Below are 22,036 nucleotides of genomic sequence, written 5' to 3' on the forward strand. Positions count from 1 at the left end.
ACTGCCGCTCACCTTGCCACGGGGTCTGCATGAGATTGGTTCATTGTCAAGGAGCTTTTTTTTTTTTTTTTTTTTTTTTTTTACCCATGATTCCATATGGTGGCGAGCGCGGAGCGTGCAGCGGCTACATGTTGCCCAACAACATGCCAGAGCAAATGTTTCCTCTGGTAGAAGGTGTCGGTGTCGTCGTCGTCTTATCTCCTGCATCCCATGAAGCCTCATGCTGACATCGCCATGGCAGCCAAGACCTCCGAAGGATCCATCAAATGGCAGCTGTGCTACGACATCTCTGCCCGCACCTGGTGGATGGTCAGTCACTACTTATTTATCTTCTTTTTATCCTCTTTTATCTCTTCTTTTCTTTTCTTTTTTCTCTCTTTTTCTTCCACTATAGAAACAACTTCTTTTTCTTCCACTTTCTTTCTTTCTTTCCTCCTACTTCTCCTTCTTCTCCTGGTTGTGCAGCAGCTTTGTGTTTTAACTCCACTCTGCTCTCGGATCAGAGTCTCGCTCCGACTCTGTTGTTTTTTATCTGACACACACACACACACACTCTCTCTCTGTCGCTCCATGCTGTGTGTGTGTGTGTGTCCCGTTAGCGGCGGCCGGCCGGTGCCAGCTCAGCTCCTCGCCGCGGCAACGCTCCGTGGTCGTTAGTTCAGTTCAGTTTAGTTTAGTTTGTTCTTCTCCTCCTCTTGTCTTGTCTTTTCCTCTGGTTCCGTCTCGTTAGTGAGAAAAACGTTCTGCTTTTGTTTCTGTTTCTTCTGTTTCACCTTCGATTCAAACTCACAAACTCAACAACATCTCTGCTGTTGCTCACCCTGAGCTTTCTTTCTCCTGGTTTTCCCTGTTTAAAAGGAGTTTTCCATGGAGTTTTTCCTCAGTCAGTGGATGTGAGGATGTTGTTATGATGGGATGTAATAATAAAGCCCTTTGAGACAAACTGTTTGTGGTAGAAACAGTGCAGCAGCTCTACAGATTAAACTGCCTTGCCTTGGTTGCCGTGGTCGGTCGCCGCTTCTGAGCCTCTGACACTTCAACGCCACCGTCGCTGCTGCTGCTGCCGGGGCAATTACATCGCACCAGGGAACAAATACCCCCCCAAACCCCCCCTCTACTCCTCCTCCTCCTCCTCCTCCTCCTCCTCCTCCTCCTCCTCGTTGGGACTCATCACACCCGTGTCCGTGTCCGTGGCGATGGCAGCGGTGTCGTTGTGTCCCGGGACGAGGCAGCAGAGCAGCAGAGTGTTGTGGTCAGAGAGGCCACGCGACCTCTGACCTCTGGAGGGGGGAGACAGGGGAGAGAGGAGGAGGAGGAGGAGGAGGAGAGGGGGTGAGGGGGGGAGGGAGGGAGAGGGAGGGGGGGGGCAGTGGACAATAGTCTATTGTGAGCGAGTCGACTAAATGAGGCAGAGAGATGAAAGAGCTCAGAGTTCATTAGAGGACGACTCCTCTCGCTGCTGCTGCTGCTGCCGCGTTAACGCTGTCAGCGCCGCTACGGGAGGAGGAGGAGGAGAAGGAGGAGGAGGAGAACCTGCACCTCCTCCTTCTCCTCCTGAATCAAACCAGTTGTTGCCACGGAGACAAAGGCGTCTTTATCCTCCTCCCGCTCCGTAACACGACCGGCAACTTTTCTGAATTCCTCTCCGTCAAAAAACCAAAACCACCACGACGACGACCTTCATCCTCCTCCTCCTCCTCCTCCTCTACACACACACACACACACACACACACACACACACACTGTGACCAGCAGCAGGGCGGCGAGCGGCTCATGGACCGTGTGTGTGTGTAGATGCTCAGTTGGTGGGTGGGAGAGTTTTGTTCTCTGATGTGTGTGCGTGTGTGTGTGTGTGTGTGTGTGTGTGTGTGTGTGTGTGTGTGTGTGTGTGCGCTGACTCGACCGGAGCAGAGTTTTATTTTGAAAAAGTGATTTTTATTTTGAAAAGCTGATTTTCATTTTGAAAAGCTGATTTTTATTTTTTAATTAAAGTGTTTAAATGAAGTTTGATGAGATATTTCCTCTGGTGGTTTCCATGGCCCCCGGCTGCTGCTGTTGTTGCTGTTGATTTAACACGTCAAACATTTCAACTTAAAAGTCCTGTTTTTAACTTCACACTGATTTTATTTTTTTTTAATGCATGAACTTTTATTGTGAAATTTCCCAAATGAAAGATAATGAAGTGTTTTATTGCTGCAGCTGAAATTAATCTCATATTATAAACACAGTCAGACTCAGTATTACACTGTAAAAAATCCTTGTTTTCCTTCTTTTACATTTTCACTTAATTAGTGACCAATTTAATTTTCTGCTGGTTTAATTAATGATAAAGTTAATTAAATAAGCAGGACCCAGTATAAAGAGAATCATATATATCTGAGCGTGTGGAATCTGGTTAATCACTGGACGTTAAATCCCCGGCGTCGGAGCGTGAAGCGGCAGAGAAGGTGAAAGTGTCCGACAGCAGACGGAGGATTATCTGCTTAACATTTTAAAATCGCTTCAGGGAAACGGGTCATTTTTTAATCTCGTATTTGAATCAATTTTCTTTCTTTCTTTCTTTTTTTTTTTTAAATCTCCTTTTTATATGTAAAAAATGTTTTTATTTCCTCACATGACTGTGGTGAAAACTTCTGTTTGATATTATTAATGTGCTGAAATTTAAAAGGAATTTCCTTCAATTAAGCCCCTTTTTTTTTTTATTCTAAATAAACGTAATAAAAAATATTTTAAAAAGGAAAAGCTGAAAACAAAAATATAAAATGTTAATTTACAGCATGTTTTAATTTCCTCCTCGTGTCGCCACATTAACATCTCATCTCTGTGTTTTTGCTGCAACGTCCACTTGAGTCGTATTAAAAGGAAACGTGGTTTAATCTCAGCTGAGTCGTTGCCGCTTCGATCTGTCGTCGTCTGAATCTTCAGCCTCATAGAAAACGACTGTGAACCCAATTTACACACTGTATTAATAATAGTGTTGTTGTGTAGCAGCAAACACACACACACTTCAGTGTAATCAGACCCGATTAACACTCTGCACCGAGTTAGACAGAGAAACACACTCCAAAACACACCAACTCAATATGTTTCATATATAATATATATTTATATTTACTTAAATAATATGTTTAATATATAATATATATTTATATTTATTTCAATAATATGTTTAATATATTATTATGTTTTAAATGATGAAATAAAAGAAACAGAAACGGGTTAAATGACGTGAATCTGTGATGTCATTCAGAACGACGGAGGTTTCTGATCAAAGAACGAACCCTGCTGTGTGTGTGTGTGTGTGTGTGTGTGTGTGTGTGTGTGTGTGTGTGTGTGTGTGTGTGTGTGTGTGTGTGTGTATGTGTGTGTGTGTGTGTGTGTATGTGTTCATTTGGAGCTGGTATTCATCCACCACGGGGGTTAACAGGATTTTTGGGCGACTACAAGTGACGGCCCCATAATCCATTTATCAGTGAGTAAACCAACCACCCCTCCCTCCCCCCAACACACACACACACACACAGACACACACACACTCCCTCTTTCCATATGAATATTTGTCCAGCGTGTGTGTGTGTGTGTTTGAGATTAACAAGCAGAAACAAGAAGAAAAGACGAGGTCGCCTCCCTACTAGGAGACGTTAAAAAGATAAAAACATGGAAACTTTAATTTAAACATAAACAAAATTAAACAACAATAATATTAATAAAATGTAACACAACACACACACACACACACACAGACACACACTCCCTCTTTCCATATGAATATTTGTCCAGTGTGTGTGTGTGTGTCAGTGTGTGTTTGTTTGAGATTAACAAGCAGCAGAAGAAAAGATGAGGTCGCCTCCCTACTAGGAGACGTTAAAAAGATAAAAACATGGAAACTCTAATTTAAACATAAAACAACAATAATATTAATAAAATGTAACAATCACAACACACACACAGACACACACACACGCACACACTCCCTCTTTCCATATGAATATTTGTCCAGCGTGTGTGTGTGTGTGTGTGTGTGTGTGTGTGTGTGTGTGTGTGTGTGTGTGTGTGTGTGTGTGTGTGTGTGTGTGTGAGTATTCGGCCTTGTCTCCAGCTTCAAGTCAAAATGTCGTTCTGTGTGTTTTATTTTTAGAGACGTTTTATTTTTTATTAAAGTCAGTAAAACTCAGAGAATCATTCTCCAAACAGACACACAAACACAGATATGTTATTATATTTTATGATATTTTAGTGGTTTGTATCAGCTACAGGAGCAGTTTGTCTCCTCGTCTGCAGAGGATGAAGCACCAACAGTAAAAACGCTGGACGAAGGGTCAGTAAATATTTATCCTCACGCTGTTTCAGTCTGAAGTATCTGGGTCACAGACACATTTATATATCTGCTCTGTGTGACATTAATCTTTACTCACTGAATCTATTAGTGCGAGTTATCACATAGAATCGACAAAATAAAAGCCTCGCCACCAGACGTCTTCCCCAACGGTTTGAAACGGCGTTTACGCCACCGTGATTATTATCTGATGAACAGCAGCTTCAAATGTTCACTTTGCTGTTCTCACCTGGAAATATGTGTTATTTTTTATCTTTAAAGAAAAAGAACTGATAGTTACAGATTAATCAATAGATAGTTGCAGCTGTGTGTGTGTGAGACGTTAACCAACTAGTTAGTGGCACTAACTTAACCAGCGTTACCTGGGTTACCGACATTCAGCGCCAGGTTTGGAGCTGTGGCGCTCTGAGGTCTGGACGGCTCGTTCAGATGCTGCTTTTATTTTGAAAATCTGCAGATATGATTATAGTAGAAGGACAGAAGATGTTTTTGGTTCATGGTAATGTTTAGGGCCATGGTGATATGGGATGCGCTGCCAGGACATATTACCCAAGAACAAATACAGATTTAAAGATCTATTGAAAGAACATTTATTAGTCAAACAGCCTCTATCTAGCTGAAGCTGTTTGCTACAATCAGTTAGCCTAGTGTTTGTCTGATTTACTTGAAATATCTTAAGTCTGCTTGTGTATTGGTTCTGTTTCTGTAAGTTAATGTAATTATGAGGAACGTATGTTTTTGAACATCTGATTATTTCACTACTATGGTAATAGCTATGGAGATCTAAATAAATGAAATGAAATTAAATGAAGTTTAGAAATGTGATTTAAAACAAAAAGAAAGGAAAGTGTCGGTGAGGCCGGTGAGGTGTTTCTGAAGGTGCAGAGGTGGATCAGTGAGTCGTGGCGAGCAGACGGCGAGCCGACTGCGGCCCGGCTCGGCCTGTTTGTGGTCTGTGTGAGGTCCGGTTCATTAGAGTCTGGGAGGAGGCTCGGGCCGCTGCACGAGGCCGACGGCTCAGGGGAAGAAAGCTGCTGTAATGAGGCCGGTAAGAGAGGCCAGAGGTCAAAGGTCAGAGGTCAACGGTACCGGGAACAACCACGCTTCTCCTCACGCGCTCCGTTAACACACAGATAATTCACTCAACTCTTCCTCTTCTTCTCAAACCTATAAAAGCTGAGTGAGTACGGTATCTACAAAACACAAACTCACCACCACTCTGACAGAAGATACAGAGCCACACTGCAAAAACTCTACATCTTTCCAAGAATATTTGTCTCATTTCTTGTCAAAATGTCTAATTTCTAGTCAAAACTAATCTCTTTCCACTTAAAATAAGACTCATCACCTAAAAATGAACTTGTTTTTAGATCATTTTCACTTGTTTCAAACTAATTTTCACTTGAAATAAGTAGAAAAATCTGCCAAGTTTTTTGTGTTTGTAATAAGGAAGACAAACTTGCTCCACTATCAGATTTTTCTACTTATTTCAAGTGAAAATCTGCTTGAAAGAAGTAAAAAGTGTCTAAAAACAAACTACTTTTTAATGTGATGAGTCTTATTTTAATTATAATGAGATTTGTTTTCACTAGAAATAAGACAGATATTCTTGGTAAGAGTTTTTGCAGTGCACTGACGTGTCCACTGCTTTATCACGTCCTGGACGACTGGTTATTATTTATAAGTCATTTATTAAATCTATAGAGTCAAAGTATAAACATGTATAGGAAAACCATGAACTGCAGTCAGCAATTAAAATGTAATAAAACATTTAAATGGGGGCGCCTTGTAGCAGCCGGCCACGGTTTGAATCCCGAAACTTAAAAAAAAAAAAAAAAGTCAGAATGAGCAATCCCGTATCAGAGTTTTTATAAAGACATCAAACTGTTACAGAACGACGACTACAGATGAACTGTAATTAGATTCAGAAAGAAGAGATTTGCCGGTCGAGGAGGAATCAGATGAGTAACTGGTTGCAGGTCCTGAGCCCAGAGCTAAAGCAGGAGCAGCAGGAGCAGAGCTCGGCTGGTTGGACACGAGGAAAGCTGGAGGAAAACTGGATGAAAACTGGACTCTGTGTCCAACATGGCTGCTGCATCTGGTTCTGGTTCTGGTTCTGATCCAGTTTGTGTCTCAGAGTCTCATGCTGCGTTCATAACAACTCGGAGTTCGGGATTCCCAACTGGGAAATTTCCGACTTCCGACATCATTGCGTTCACGCTGCAGGAACTCGGAAGAGAAAAAACATGGATACTGGGGTTGGGAGAAAAAATCGATTCACATAAATATCGCAATATCCTTTTTGACGATTTTTAAATCAATTTTTTGGGGGGGAATTTTTTTAAATATTGTGCAATGTGTATTTGTTCGCTTTTTTTACATCCAGAGAGTCCAGGTTTTGAAAAGTGTTTAAGTTCACTTTATAATGGAGTATGTTCATTTATAGGCTCCTACAGTATTTGTGTGCAGATAAATGTTAAAAATGCTAAAGACTAAAAATCATAGAGAGAATCAGCAATATCGTAGAATCACAATTTAAATCGAATCGCCATCCAAAAAAAATCGTAGAAGAATCGAATCGGGAGAAAAGCGTATCGTCCCAGCCCTAATGGATACCCTAAGGAAGTTTGGCGTATTGTGGCTCATCGCTGAATATGAAAAATCAATGCAGCAGTAAATGATGTTTATTCTGGAGGAGAGGAGACGCTGCAGATGAGTGCAAACACTGCATATCTCCAGATGAGTGCACATATAATGTTACAGCCTTGATAACAGTTAAACCTTATTTCCGTCACATACGAGGAAACACAATTTCACAATTCACAACAATCACAGCTTAATATAAACGTATTTCATATAGACTACTGCAATAGACTACTGCAATAATACACTAAAATATGCATTCAAACCTCAACAAATAACTTCAAATGTCTAAATTCTAACCGTTTAAGACGAGGGCCGCCATGTTTTGATGTTGTTCTGATATGATACCAGAGTTTCTGACCTGTAATTTCAGAGTTCGACGCCGTTCAATTCATTTTTTTTACAACTCTGAGCTAGTTTTTTTCCGACTTCCGAGTTGTCTTGAATGCAGCATCAGCTGCTGCAGGGTTTCATGTTCCCTGTGGATCGGCTTCAGCTGCTGTCCTACTGTCTTTAAAGGGCAGTTCCACTCAAACTCAACCTGGGGCTCTAGTTTCTAATATTTCAGCTCTGACAGAATGAATGTGTAGATTTTATTTTTATTGTCTCCTGTCCTGCAGTAGTTCAACTTCTGTCTGTCCCTGCGTCGCCACGGCAACGTAGAATGTTTAGGCTGTTTACATCCCATAAACCAGTCAACGTCAGATGTCTTCAAACAGACAGCGAGGGGGTTTGTTACCTTCACTATGTTGGTAAATGGAGCTGGAAGACAAAGTCTCACTGAGTCAAGTTGACCCGTTTGATTTATAACCTGAGAAAAGACTGAGAAGGTAACAACTGAGAGTCAGTGCAAATCACACGAGAGATTTGGACGGACCAAGAAGAGCAGTGAACTGAGACACTGGGAGCTTCGGCTACAAACAAGCTTTTAACATAGACTTATTTAATTTTTTTCGGAACAATTTCTCATGTCGGGGCTTCAATACAAGAGGGACATTACTAGGGCTGACCCGATTATCATATTTTGATAATCGAAGCTTTGCGGACATAAGATCGATTTTAATCGAAGCTTCGAAGGCCGGGGTGGTGCACGATCGGGGGGGGTGTGGATTGCGGCGACGGCATAGCGGAAATAATGGAAGTAAAGGCAAACAAACACTGCATATCTCCAACATCTGGCAGGTTTCCAGGATGACAAGTCGCCTACTCATTTTAATGTAACAACTGCCGATGAGAACCGGTGTCAAAAAGGAAAAAAGGAAGAAAAAAAACAAGCGATCACGGACTTTCATGAACGATTTTCCATGGCAACGATTTTTTTGGGTCAGCCCTAGACATTACATACGAGCAGCATGGAGGTATCTGGATGTTTTTTGGTGTGTCTTTTTGTTACGAAGACAGTTGGTATCCATTTGCAACCGTCATATGGACATGCACTGCTACGCCGAGACCCCCTGTACCTCAGAGAAGCCACGGAGGACTCTGAAACTTCTCCCAGCCCTTAGTCCACATGAGGGGGAGGAGGAGATAATGAGTTTGAAATTTGATTGAATTTTGGGTGGTGAACTGTCCCTTTAAGAGGAGGTGAGACCGACGTGACCTTGCTGTTTATTCCTGACTGCCAGTCGTCATCATCAGTCAGCTGATGGAAGTGAGTCACGTCTTCACACCCGGTTTTACCTTTTCAGCAGCGAGTTGAGTCGAGTCGAGTCGAGTCCACACTGAGACGCTGACACAGGAAGGTTACAGCCCGGCCTGTGTGTGTGTGTGTGTGTGTGTGTCTGTGTGTGTGTCTGTGTGTGTGTGTGTGTGTGTGTGTGTGTGTGTGTGTGTGTGTGTCAGTGTGTGTGTGTTGCAGAGGGAGTGTCATATTGTGCAGAAGATGTTTCCAATTTGCAGACGGCCATGAGCGGAGTAGAGATGATTAGAGAGGAGGAAATTGGGGGATTAGAATTGTCTGCTTGAACTTCCTGAACACGGCATGCTGCTCTCGCTCTCCCACCTCTCCCCCTTTCTCTCTCTCATTCTCTCTCCTTCTCTCTCTCCATCTCTCTCTCTCCCTCTCTCTGTCCATTGGTGCTGGCAGTCCCTCGTCCTCCCCGTGGTCGTCCTGTGGAGTGGAGAGTGTGAGGACACGTCCAGTCACGTCCAGCTCCCGGTGCTTCTCCGGCTGTCACCACCAACGGACATGACTCACCCTCTCCCTCCCTCTCTCTCTCCGTCCTCTTCACCTCCTTCTCTCCCTCTCTTCTTTTTCCCTTCATCCCTCCTTTTCCCTTTTCCTGTCCTTTACCTCACCGTTCCTTTCCTCACACACTGCAAAGAACTCAAACATCTCACCAAGAATATTTGTCTTATTTCTAGTCAAAACTAATCTCATTCTACTTAAAATCAGACTCATCACATAAAAAGCAGCTTGTTTTTAGACACTTTTTACTTCTTTCAAGCAGATTTTCACTTGAAATAAGTAGAAAAATCTGATAGTGGAGCAAGTTTTTCTTTCTTATTACAAACACAAAAAAAACTTGCTTTCACTGGCAGATTTTTCTACTTATTTCAAGTGAAAATTAGTTTGAAACAAGTGAAAATTATCTAAAAACAAGTTCATTTTTGAAAGCCAGGGAGTAAAAATAGGTTTTAAAAATCTCTTATTTTTCCCTTCATCCCTCCTTTTCCTTCTTCCTGTCCTTTACCTCACCGTTCCTTTCCTCCTTTCCTCTCATGTGTCTCTCAGAAGGGTTTGAGTGCATCATGAGAAAGTGAGAGGTGGGGTGTCTCCGAAACTTGAAATGCAATTACAAGGTTTAGACATTAAAATACACAAATGGGTAGTAAACAGTGGCGGATGGTGCTAAAATAAATTGGGGGGGCGTCAGATAAATAAGATAAATAATGAGCATTGCTGACTTCACATCCAGCCAGCTGAGTTTGGCCTGACACAGACGGGAGAAGCGTCGTGTAACTCCGTCCACGGCCACTTGCCTGCTGCAGGATTTTTAAGTCAGGTTGCTCCGGTTCAAACTCTTTTATCCTTTTTTTTTACTCCAGCGAACGCCTCGTGAAAGGATTATTTCGTAAAGAAACAACAGATTTTTCTTTTGCTGCGGCCGCCATTGTCTCCTGTCTTGTTGTTGTGTGTCTGCTCCGTGTGCACGCGGCTGCGTCTGTAGCCGTTTGAGTGACAGGCGGCTCCGCTGCCAGGGGAGTGACTTTGATTGACAGGTCAGGGGCCTCATTTATCATTGTGGATACACCTTTTTTTACGCCATTTTCCCCTCGTTTTGTGCGTACGCACTTTTCTCCGCCAAATTTGGGATCTATCAAGCCAAAACCTGACGGGGAAAAGTGCGGACATTTACACCCATTTTGACCCTGGCGTACCGTGATTTACGCCTTTTTTGAGGAACAGGAGGAATTGGCGACACCGTTGCTGAGTCAGAGAACTGCAGTGTGAGAGGGAGAGAGGAGCGGAGTACATTTAGAAGAGCACAGTAGGATTTTTTGAAGTAATTGTGGTAGTGGTGGACCGTTGATGCTGGCAATCCAACCCGCTCTATAATAACACTAGGCTATATGTTAATTGATAAACAGAGCGGATTGTGGATTTTGCTTTTTTGATTAGGCTGTGTGACGTCCGACAAGGATCAAACCATCCAAGTTTAAAAACACACCGGCAGCAGCGCACACTGATCTGCAGCTACTGAGACTGTTATTATTCTGTCACCTGAGTTAACGAGGTGCACGTGTGTTTGGAGCTGACGAGAGGAGAGAATAAAGAGTGAGACAACGCGGCCCTGAGGAGGAACTGTGAAGGACTCAGCTGTAATGGAAAATGACCCAAACCGAGTCCAGTAGAGCTGTAACTGTGTAGTGGAAAGGCCTGCAAAGTAATGGTAACTATCGTCCTGCTTTACATTGTTTTAACATCTAGGTAAAAAGAAAAAAAAAAAAAGATTTTCTGGGATAAAGGGGCAGATTACATAAGATTCTTCTTCTTTCTGCTCCCTTTTGTTGAGATTTGGGAGGTTTTTGTTTTTATTGTAGCTTATTAAAATGCAAGATCATTTTTCTGACTGATTTATTGCCGTGTATCTGCTTTCAGAGAAGCGGAGAAGTTCCGCTTCTTTCCCCCGTCCTCCGCCGGTTGTCTCCGTTGTCACTTTGTTGTCACAAAAGTTGCTGCGCCACAGAGAGCACATGGCTAATTAAATATGCACGTGCTGACCATATATAGTTGTATATAGGCGTTCCGGGGGTGGAGTAAGAGGTGTGTTCACGTGTGCACCATTCTTGAGTCCTGTGTGATGTATTGTGGAGAGTTGTGCGTACGCACAGTTTGATTGATCTGAAAAAGGTGTAAATATTTAGGGTGTACGCCATTTTCGTCTTTTCGCCGTACGCAAATATTTAGTAGCAGTTTTACACCCTCTTTGATAAATGAGGCCCCAGGTATCATGAATCAATCCGATTGGATGAAAAAATGACCCAAACGCGCTGATTGGCCCAATTAGAGACCAGCATGAAGTCACATGGAAGCCAAAAGTTTAAGAGGCCACATACACACTCATTAGGCCGGCGCCCCTCGCTATTGAAATGTATGAAACAACCCAGAATAAACCCAATATGGAATGGAAAGGCTTACGAATGTCAAAGTAAAACCCATTGTATGAGTGAACACTGAACAGATATGGTAATTACTTTTTATGATGTTATTTATGTTTACTGTGTCTACACTTTTTTCCTGAAATTCTGATGGGGTCGGCGCCCTAGCGCCACCTATTGACCGGCCGCCACTGCTAGTAAACAAAAGGAGATCTGATACCTGGGAAAGCAGGCTGTGGGGACGACTCAGGTGATTAAAACAAAGGAATATTCAAATTTACCATTACACCCTTCTCTCACTTTACTTCTTGTTTCTCTTTCTTTCTCTTCGTGGTTTCTTTTATTTTCCTTTTCTTTCTTCTTATCTGTTATTTCCTTTCATCTTTCCTCTTATCTTTCCTTTTGTCTTTTCACCTTTTTGTTTCCTTCATCTGTTCTTTAACTTTTTTTCTTTCATCTTTTATTTACTTTCATCTCCCCTTCCATCTTCTTTTCTTTGCTCTCGTTCTGTGACCTTTTCTTTCCTTTCCTTTTCTTTCCTTTCCTCTTCTTTTTCTTTGCTTTCTCTTTCCTCTTCTTTCTTTCCTTTCCTCTTCTTTTTCTTTGCTTTCCCTTTCCTCTTCTTTCTTTCCTTTCACTTTTTCTCTTCTTTCTTTCCTTTCCTCTTATTTTTTCTTTGCTTTCCCTTTCCTCTTCTTTCTTTCCTTTCCTTTTCTTTTTTCTTTGCTTTCCCTTTTTCTCTTCTTTCTTTCCTTTCCTTTTCTTTCCTTTCCTCTTCTTTATTCTTTGCTTTCCCTTTCCTCTTCTTTCTTTTCTTTCCTCTTCTTTTTTCTTTGCTTTCCCTTTTTCTCTTCTTTCTTTCCTTTCCTTTTCTTTCCTTTCCTCTTCTTTATTCTTTGCTTTCCCTTTCCTCTTCTTTCTTTTCTTTCCTTTTCTTTCCTTTCCTTTCCTCTTCTTTATTCTTTGCTTTCCCCTTTTCTCTTCCTTCCTTCCTTCCTTCCTTCCTTTCCTTTTGTCGCCTTGTAAATTTCCTTCTATCTTTTCATTCTCTGACCTTTTCGTTCTTTCCTTTTGTCTGTTCGCCTTTTATATCTCATTCATTTTTCCTTTTCTTAAACTTTCCCTTCATCTGTTCTTTCATCCTCCTTTTCTTTTCTTTTCCTTTCTTTTCTCTTCATTTTCCCTGCTCTGTTTCCATGTTTTCTCTTTCCCTCCCTCTCTTTCTCTCTCTTTCTCTCTCTCTCTCTCTCTCTCTCTCTCTCTCTCTCTCTCTCTCTCTCTCTCTCTCTCTCTCTCTCTCTCTCTTTCCTTTGATCTCTGTGTCGATAGTGAAGATGAACTGATGAGATTTTACTCTCAGACTTTATGTCCATTAAACCTGAGAGTTCAGTTCAGTCTTTGGTTCGTTGGGACGTTTCAGGTCTGAGCCCAGAGCTCTGGGTTGTAAAAACATGGCCGTAGCGTCCGTGACGTCCCCCATTGGTTGTGGGGAGTCGTTTTTGTGACTCCAACATGGCGGCCTGAACAGCGTCATGTTGGATTGGCCGGCCGAGAACCCGCCCACTGGCCTCCAAGCAGCTGTCCATGGAGCTGCTCGGACCTGTCACTCAACGTTTCTACGTCCTAATTGGCCAGAGTTTTAAACCTAATAACAGTAAAACGGTAGAGTTAAACCCCCTCAGAGTGTGTGTGGGGGTAGAAACTATCGATTGAGACCAAAAAACGTTCTGACACCAGGCTTTGATCATGTTTATTGAGGATGTAAAGTCGGCTATTTTAACATGGGGGTCTATGGAGAATGCTGCTTTCTGACACCAGCCCCCAGAGGAAGAAGAGGGGATTGCAGTTTGTTGAACGCGGAAGTGACTTCACTTCTCAGACCGACAACTGCCCCCTTGAGTGCAGTGTAGTGCAGTGCAGTGCAGTGCAGCTCTGGCTGTAGTGTGTAATGTGTAATATCCTGCTGGTCTAGTTCTGGTCTTGGTTTTGGTTCTGGACTGGGACCGGACCAGGTGAACTCTCAGTCCGTTCAGTAGTGCTGTAGTGTAGTGTAGTGTAGTGTAGTGCAGTGTAGTGCAGCTCGGGGCTGTAGTGTGTAATGTGTAATATCCTGCTGGTCTGCTGCTGCTCTGCCGGTCTTAGGGAGGAAAGCCGAGCCCGAGGCCTTAAAGGAACACGCCGTCTATTTGTTCCTCTTTCAGTCAACCACAACATGGAGACCACACTGCAAAAACTCAACATCTCACCAAGAATATTTGTCTTATTGTTTTTCTAGTCAAACCAAATCTCATTCTACTTACTTTTCTCGATTAATTACACACATTTTCTGAAAGCATGCCTCATACTCTCAGAACTCTACACACAAAAACAAACACAATGGGCAAAACCCCTAACTTCTCTTGCAAAATGAAACTTTACATTCAAAAACAATGTTATTTATTCTCAAAATGCTATTTTAGTCTGAAATGACACACACAAACCATCATATATTCAATTTTGAAAGACTGAACACATCATTTTGATGAGATGAGACTATGTAACATGTAGCTCACCTAGTAGAGCAGCTCTCTTTGTAGTCAAAGACTTTGTTCTAGTCCAGGCTCGAATCCTTCCATCAACATGCAGTTTTGGTGATCAATGCATTTTCTTTTCTCATCATCGTTATGATCACTGCTATATATATATATGTGTGTGTGTGTGTGTGTGGCCTCTCTTTCTGTTTGGTTTCTCTCTTTTTGGTGTCAGTCCATCACTGCCTGTTATGTTTCCCTTTTATGCTAAAGCTCTGATTGCTCTCTAATTGTAAAACTGTGTGACAGGTGTTCACCCATGTTAGTTAGTTAGTTAGTTAGTTAGTTAGTTAGTCTTTATTGTCTCCCTTGGGATGATGAGATGTGATGAGTCAGTGTGCATAGTAGGGAAACTAACTTTAGAATTTTGAATAACAGTGTGTTAACTCGTGAAAACAAGAGATTTTCTTCATGAAAACTGCGCCAAATGCAGAGAACTGTGTGTAGTGTTTTGTGTTATAGAACTGCAGTTTGAGTGTAAAGCAGGAATTGTGCTTGTAGTTTAGCAGACTCAGGGTTCAGGGGGTTAATTGGTGCATGATGAGTTAGATGTTGAGGCCATTGTGTCTCAAGTATGAGAAATTGTGTGTAAACAATTGAGAAGAACTGTATTAGCTCCTCATGTGGTGACCTCATGGGGGCGCGTCCACACCTGCAGACTTCCACTGGTGCCTCTTCAGCCTGTGTTTGGCTGCACCTTGTATAAAACTAAAAAATCTAAATGTGCATCCTTGTTTCAATCTAAAGAAGAAAGTCTGTGTGAGAGTCTGAACTGAGGGGGGGGGGGGGGGGGGGGGGGGGCAACAGGAAACAGAGTTCTTCTGTCTGGATGTGAAACGTCATCGTGCACTGACCACAGACCAGTCAAGTCTCCTCATAATAATATCCAATAATACTCATCTTAATAATGATAATAATGGAAACGCTTTGAGTTTTTCATTATTTAAATGTTCTGATCTGTGGAAAATAACTGATATAAAATAGTGAAACTTTTATTCTTTGAGTTAAAATGAATCAAATTCAGATTTAAAGGTCCCATATTATGCTGTTTTTCAACTATTTCACCTGGTTCTAATAGGGTTAGGGTTATCATATAGTATTCCTAGTGTATTGTCCCCAAATCAATCTGCAGCTCTACATCTCAGTAATCTAAAAGTGTCTCTCCAGAGCTCTGCTGAGAACGAGCCATTTCTGTGTCTGCACCTTGAAATGCAAATAAGATGTGTAAACCACGTCCACTCCACACCTGTCACGGGGAGAGGGTGTGGTTTTCACTACAGGTACATGTGCCAATGTTGAGATTAGGAATAGGGATGGGGTTGGTCATTGATTTCCGGAAAAAAAAAAAGCTGTTCCGGAAAAGTGTCAGCGGGCGGAACTCAGGGTTTTCCAGACTGGCCCAGGGGGAGTATAAGGAAGTACCGGGAGGTGGAGTCACCTGAGCTCAGCGCATCCTGACGTCAAGTCTGCCAGCACTTCCAATTCGCCCGTTTGGAGACACGATCTCAAAAAAGTGTAGAAATCAATTAAGGGAGTGAACAGACTGTTTTCACCTCCAGGCGTCATAGAAACGGGAACACATAGGACCACTACAAAACCTGTAGAAAGTGGATAATATGGGCTCTTTAAACCCTAAAACCCTATAACCCTATCAAAAACCTCCTCCTCCTCCTCCTCTTCCTCCTCCTTCCTCCTCCTCCTCCTCTTCCTCCTCCTCCTCCTCCTCCTCCTCCTCCCTGGAGCAACATGGCTGCCAGCCAACACAGCTGCTTCTTCTTGCGGCCGGTCGGTTGTTGTGTGGCGACGTCCTGCTGGGAGGAGGAACAACGGGACAACCATGGTGATGATGATGATGATGGTGATGGTGGTGGTGATGATGATGATGATGATGATGATGATGATGATGGTGATGGTGGTGGTGATGATGATGATGATGATGATGATGATGATGATGATGATGATGATGATGATGATGATGATGGACCCTCTCCCACCTCAGACTCTTATTGTGTAGGTTTGTGTCTCGTCACTTCCTGTGTGTGGAGGTTTTCAGCTCCGTCATTTTGGTAGAGGATTAATCTGTGTGTGTGTGTGTGTGTGTGTGTGTGTGTGTGTGTGTGTGTGTGTGTGTGTGTGTGTGTGTGTGTGTGTGTAGTGGACAGGTGTATGGACAGAGTTGCTGTAGAGTTCACCCCCCCCCCCCCCCCCCCCCCCCCCTCCTCTGAACCTAAAGGATCAGTTCAACAAAGTGAGCATTGTCTCTGAGCTCTGGGCGCTGGCGCTCTGCCAGCTCAACACAACACAACGCAACACAACACAACGCTCAGCTCAGGATACAACAACCGCCAACACAACGCAACACAACACAACACAACACAACACAACACAACACAACACAACACTCAGCTCAGGATACAACAACCTCCTCTCAGGATCTAACACTCTGACTTTAAATGCAACGTAATGCAATGCTACACAACACAACACAACGCAGCGCAACGCAATGCAATGCAATGCAATGCTACACAACACAATGCAGCACAATGCTACACAACACAACGCAACACTGAGTGAGTCTCCACTCACTCAGGACGACGTGACGTTACAACGTCAACGTCTCACTCTGAGCTACGTTCACACACGTCAGTCTGTTAGAGACAGAGGGTTTAAACATTATAAACATTATAGACGTTTTAAAAGTTTTAAAGGTTGTAAATGAACCAGTGAACCAGGTTTAACTTTGGGGTTCATGATGTGACGCTTCATGGATTTAAGTCCAGATCTAGAGTCCAGGTGAACCAACCAAGCTGTGAACTGTTGGTGTTCTTATAGACCAGGGTCTGTGTGAGTCTGAAACACCTTAATGAAGTGAAGCGGTGTCTCATCTCTGCCCTCTGATTGGCTCAGACTGTGATAGCCCCGCCCCCTCTTCAACAGAAATGACTAACAAGTGTCACACACATTGACACATTCATAAACTCTGAAGTGTTGTTGACAGGAAGTGGACCAGGACCGGGTTGGTCGGATTTCAGCCAATCAGGGCGAAGCCTGAAACAGACTGTAGTAGAATCATAATATATTATATTATTATTATTATTATAACCATGTTTTAGTTTCACCTCTCAGATCAGATGGAAGACAGGGTGTGTGTGTGTGTGTGTGTGTGTGTGTGTGTGTGTGTGTGTGTGTGTGTGTGTGTGTGTGGGGCTGAGATGTGTGTGTGTGTGTTGTTGATTTTGTGTGTCTGTGGTTTTACAGACTCGCTCTTTTGTGATTGTTAGAAAAAAAAAAAAAAAAAAATGGAAACAGAATCCAGAAACGCCATCTGGTATTCGGGAGCTGTGTGTGTGTGTGTGTGTGTGTGTGTGTGTATGTGTGTGTGTGTCTCTGTGTGTGTGTGTGTGTGTTGAGTGATGGTTTTGTGCGTGCCACACAGTTCTTGGTCTGCAGCCACTCGGTGTGCGTCTGCCAGCAGAGGTGTCAGTCTTCAGCGCTGCTGTTTGCTGTTTGCTCCGTTGGCACCGATGGACTTCTGCCATTTCCCCTCTCTCTCTCTCTCTCTCTCTCTCTCTCTCTCTGTGTGTGTGTCTGTAAATATCACCTGTTCTGTCACGCAGCCATCAGCCGGTCGGCCTGGCAACGGCCCAGCACATTCACATTCAGCAGCCGGGGCTTTTTTTTCGCAGGATTTTGGCTTTTACTCTGAAAGATTCCTCCTTTAAAGACTTGGACTGAGAAACCGGATCGTTGGTCCAGAATCTCAACGTGACGGTGTTAGAGTCGAGTTGTATCAGTGTCACACCGGAGTTAATGGATGGAAACAACCTGCAGTGTGTTTATTATCATCACTGATTGGACAGTGGTGCTGAACGTTTGTCTAAACAGATAAATATTTTAGGGATCAATCGATCATCGGTTGATATTTGGCATTTTTACGACAATCGGCATCCAACGTTTTTTAAAATAAATAATATATATAATATATAATAATAATAAATGAATGTACTGGTAACACTTTACAATAAGGCTCCCTTAATTAATGTTAGTTAGTACATTATTAAGCATTAATATATAAACTAATGTGTTAATTAATGCTGAGTAATGCATACATAATGATAACTAATTACATTATTCATTTTTTATTATTACTTAATTTATTAACTAACTTTGATTAGTAAACATTAATTAACTGCTTACTAATAGGCTACATTAATTAATGTGTTTCCTAATCCTAAGTAATACATAATAATGATTGTTAATATATCTGTAAACAGTTCATTAATGCTTAATAATGTACTAACTAACGTTAATTAAGGGACCCTTATTGTAAAGTGTTACCAATGTATTTAAAGGCTCCTCTGACTCTGAAGCAGCGTCTCAGCCTGAAGTCTCCACACCGTGTGTTCAGCCCAGTCCCAGGTGGGATATTTAAACACAAAACCAATAATAATCCGTATCTGTATCGGACCTGAACAAACCTCTTATGTTGATCCCTAAAATGTATCGTCTGTTTATTGACAATCTGTCTTTTATTTTTAAAGCAAAACCAGTGAAAACAGTTTGATTGTGTCGTTAGTTTCATATAAAACACAAACTTCAGGTGAAGGCTGGAAGAAAACAAACTGCATTTAAAACTGATATTTTATTTTAAAAAAATCTCCATTTACATGATAAACTATGTTGCTGTGAGTCAATGTAACCACGTTTATATCCATAACTAAGATTTAAACTGTCACACTAAATCAGTTCTACAGATTTATACATTGTACCTTTCTGTCTGCAACTTCAACATCAGAACCATCTCTAATCAAACTGAAGTTTCTGTGACTTTAATTAAACTTTAACAAAGTCTGAAGTGTCAGAATGATTCACAACAACAACAGTTTCCAAACCCAGAGAGAGGAACGAGTGAAATCCGCTCGTAGACGCTGAGGAAGAAGAAGAAGATCTGCTCTGATGACAACAAACACTTCACACTGAAAAACATTCCTCTCTCTCTCTGTGTCAAGTCCTTCAGAGTTACCTGGACCGAGTCCCAGTCAGCAGCCCTTCAAAATAAAACCAGTTACCTGGACCGAGTCCCAGTCTGCAGCCCTTCAAAATAAAACCAGTTACCTGGACCGAGTCCCAGTCAGCAGCCCTTCAAAATAAAACCAGTTACCTGGACCGAGTCCCAGTCAGCAGCCCTTCAAAATAAAACCAGTTACCTGGACCGAGTCCCAGTCAGCAGCCCTTCAAAATAAAACCAGTTACCTGGACCGAGTCCCAGTCTGCAGCCCTTCAAAATAAAACCAGTTACCTGGACCGAGTCCCAGTCAGCAGCCCTTCAAAATAAAACCAGTTACCTGGACCGAGTCCCAGTCAGCAGCCCTTCAAAATAAAACCAGTTACCTGGACCGAGTCCCAGTCAGCAGCCCTTCAAAATAAAACCAGTTACCTGGACCGAGTCCCAGTCTGCAGCCCTTCAAAATAAAACCAGTTACCTGGACCGAGTCCCAGTCAGCAGCCCTTCGTTATTGGCCGAGTGTATAAAAAGGCTTTTGCCATTGTAATAATTGTAATTTATCTTCTTCTTCTGTCATGAAAAGAACAAAAAACAAAGTGATACATGTATTTTTACATTATCAGCTCCAGTTATTACATTTAATTTTATTCTTTTTTACTTTATTGCCTTTCATGCACATTAACAGGCAATTAACATCACAAAACAAAACAAAGAATCACCCTGAGATTGGTTCTCATCTGTCACGCAGAGGTAGCACTGTATAAAGGTAGAGCACGTACAAATAAAACCCATAAATGAATAAAAAATAAGTAGAACGATAATAATAATAACAGTCGTTATTTAAATGAAATTAAAATTTTGAGGTATAAGAGTCTTTGGGGAGATCACAGTCAATAACTGGCACTGGTACTGTGCTTTACTTCCTGTAACCACGGAGCGATCAGGGGAGGGTTCGGTTTCATCCTGTTAACACTGTAGTCATCATTTCTCTTGCAATCATCAACAAAATGTGTGATATATAACATAGTTCAGTGGTAAACAGGTGGAAACACGTCTAATTAAAATAACAGAGCGTCCAGTTATTACAGTTTCAAAGGAGAACTAGGCCGATAACGTTAGTGTAGCTACAAACATTTGTACAAAATGTGTTGGTTTCTGCACAAAGTGCTGATGATGCTAATGAATGAATGAACCATATTAATGAAGAAGATGATATCCTCTTCTCATGTTAAATACAGTTCTCATGACAAATGAAACATGTTGAACTAAATGTCCTCAGGTGAAGATGTAGAAGAGGAGCCGGTGTTTTAGAGACGAGTCCATTAATTAGTGTATCACTAATACTGATAATGATGATGACAGCGCTCGTTAATCAGAGTCAGCAGCTCGTGTTAATCCTCCACAGGTACACGTTCAGTCTGTGGGGACACACAGCTGCTACCAGCAGGGTGACAGGTGTGTGTGTGTGTCTGTGTGTGTGTGTGTTCAGATACATGAGTTCACTTTGCTCAGACACGACTGAACATTAACGGCTTTGTCCTAATTAATTATGTCATATCAAAGCTACTGATCGCAGCAGCTGTGGAGCGCTGTGAAATGTCCCTTTAATCACATGCGTTGTTAACCTGTTAATGCTTAATATCAATCTGTGCGATTAAACAATTAAACAAATGGAAACAACGTGTAGACACGCACACACACACACACAGACACACACACACATTAGCCACTGGGTTCATTATGATGAGAGCAGCGGATTAAACGCTGCTGCCAGATGTTTGCACATCAGCTGTGACTGTGATTAGAGAACTGCTGCTGCTGCTGCTGCTGCTGCTGCTGCTGCTGCTGCTGTAGCGGCGGTGGTGGCGGTGGCGGTCGGGCCTCGTGTCGTGTCGTGTCGTGGTTACCGTGACTCCCGGCGGGAACATGGACGTTACCGTGGCGCCGTGAACCAGCCTCACCTCCACATCCAGCTGTTCACACACACACACACACACACACACACACACATAGATCCATTAATTAGTCCTGTTGATGCAGGGTATCCGTGGGGTCTTGAAAAGTATTAAAAGGTGATAAATCAATTTTGGGAAAATTAAGACCCTTAAAAAGTATTAAAAAGTATTTTCACGACTTTATAAAGTCTTAAATTTTAAAGGTATTTTTTCTGAATTAGCTGTCCAAGAGTTTGATTTCTAAAACATTGTGTAAGTGTGTGAATTTATTAGTTGTATTAAAAAACAAAGATGAACCGGTTCATGAAAAAGAAAAGAAGACTTTTTTTGTGTTTTTTTGAGAGTGGAGCAATGTTTTTTTTGATAAACTTTGCTTTGATTTATTATTCCAGCCTAGTTTGAATTATGTTGTATCATAGTGGTCTACAGTCTTTATCACAAAAACTAAAACTGTTAGTACGTCAAAAGTGTCACTGATGTAGGCTAAATGTTACAGCTTGAAGCGACAGTGAGGTGTTAAAAAATATTGAGATGGTCTTGAAAAAGTCTTAAAAAGGTGTTAGAATTAACTTCAAGATTCCTGTATAAACCCTGGTAACGACGAGGTTCAAGTTCCACTGGTTTATTATTAAAGGGACAACGAGGAGTTTTGTTAAAGCGAAGTGTTTTCACACTACATTTATGAGCCTCCGCACCGTGAAATTCTTTGACCGGTGCAAGACAGACTCATGTTTTCATTCATCAAGAATTAAAGTCAGAGGTTGGAAGACGATCACATACCGTCGTAGTTCCCACCATAAACGGAGATTCGGCGGCGTTATTCTCATGACTCGCCACGAAACCGAAAGTAAAGAAACGCTGGTCGGCTCGCCCAGCATTTCCACCACCACTAATAATAACAAAATAACCATAGAGACAAAACCAT

At 42.1% G+C, this 22,036-nt stretch overlaps 1 protein-coding gene across 1 annotated transcript in view; it reads left to right on the forward strand.

Moving 5' to 3' along the window:
- Positions 1-210: 210 nt before the first annotated feature.
- The window catches only part of nfia (nuclear factor I/A), a gene marked incomplete at its 5' end in the record, with an annotated part of 236,095 nt that continues 214,269 nt past the window's right edge, over positions 211-22,036 (forward strand). Inside the window, one exon of the mRNA XM_083969584.1 lies at positions 211-309. Coding sequence (XP_083825710.1) covers positions 211-309 — 99 coding nt within the window. The remainder of the gene's footprint in view (positions 310-22,036) is intronic.

Source organism: Trachurus trachurus (genome assembly GCF_905171665.1).
Source record: "Trachurus trachurus genome assembly, chromosome: 4".
NCBI classification, from domain to species: Eukaryota; Metazoa; Chordata; class Actinopteri; order Carangiformes; family Carangidae; genus Trachurus; species Trachurus trachurus.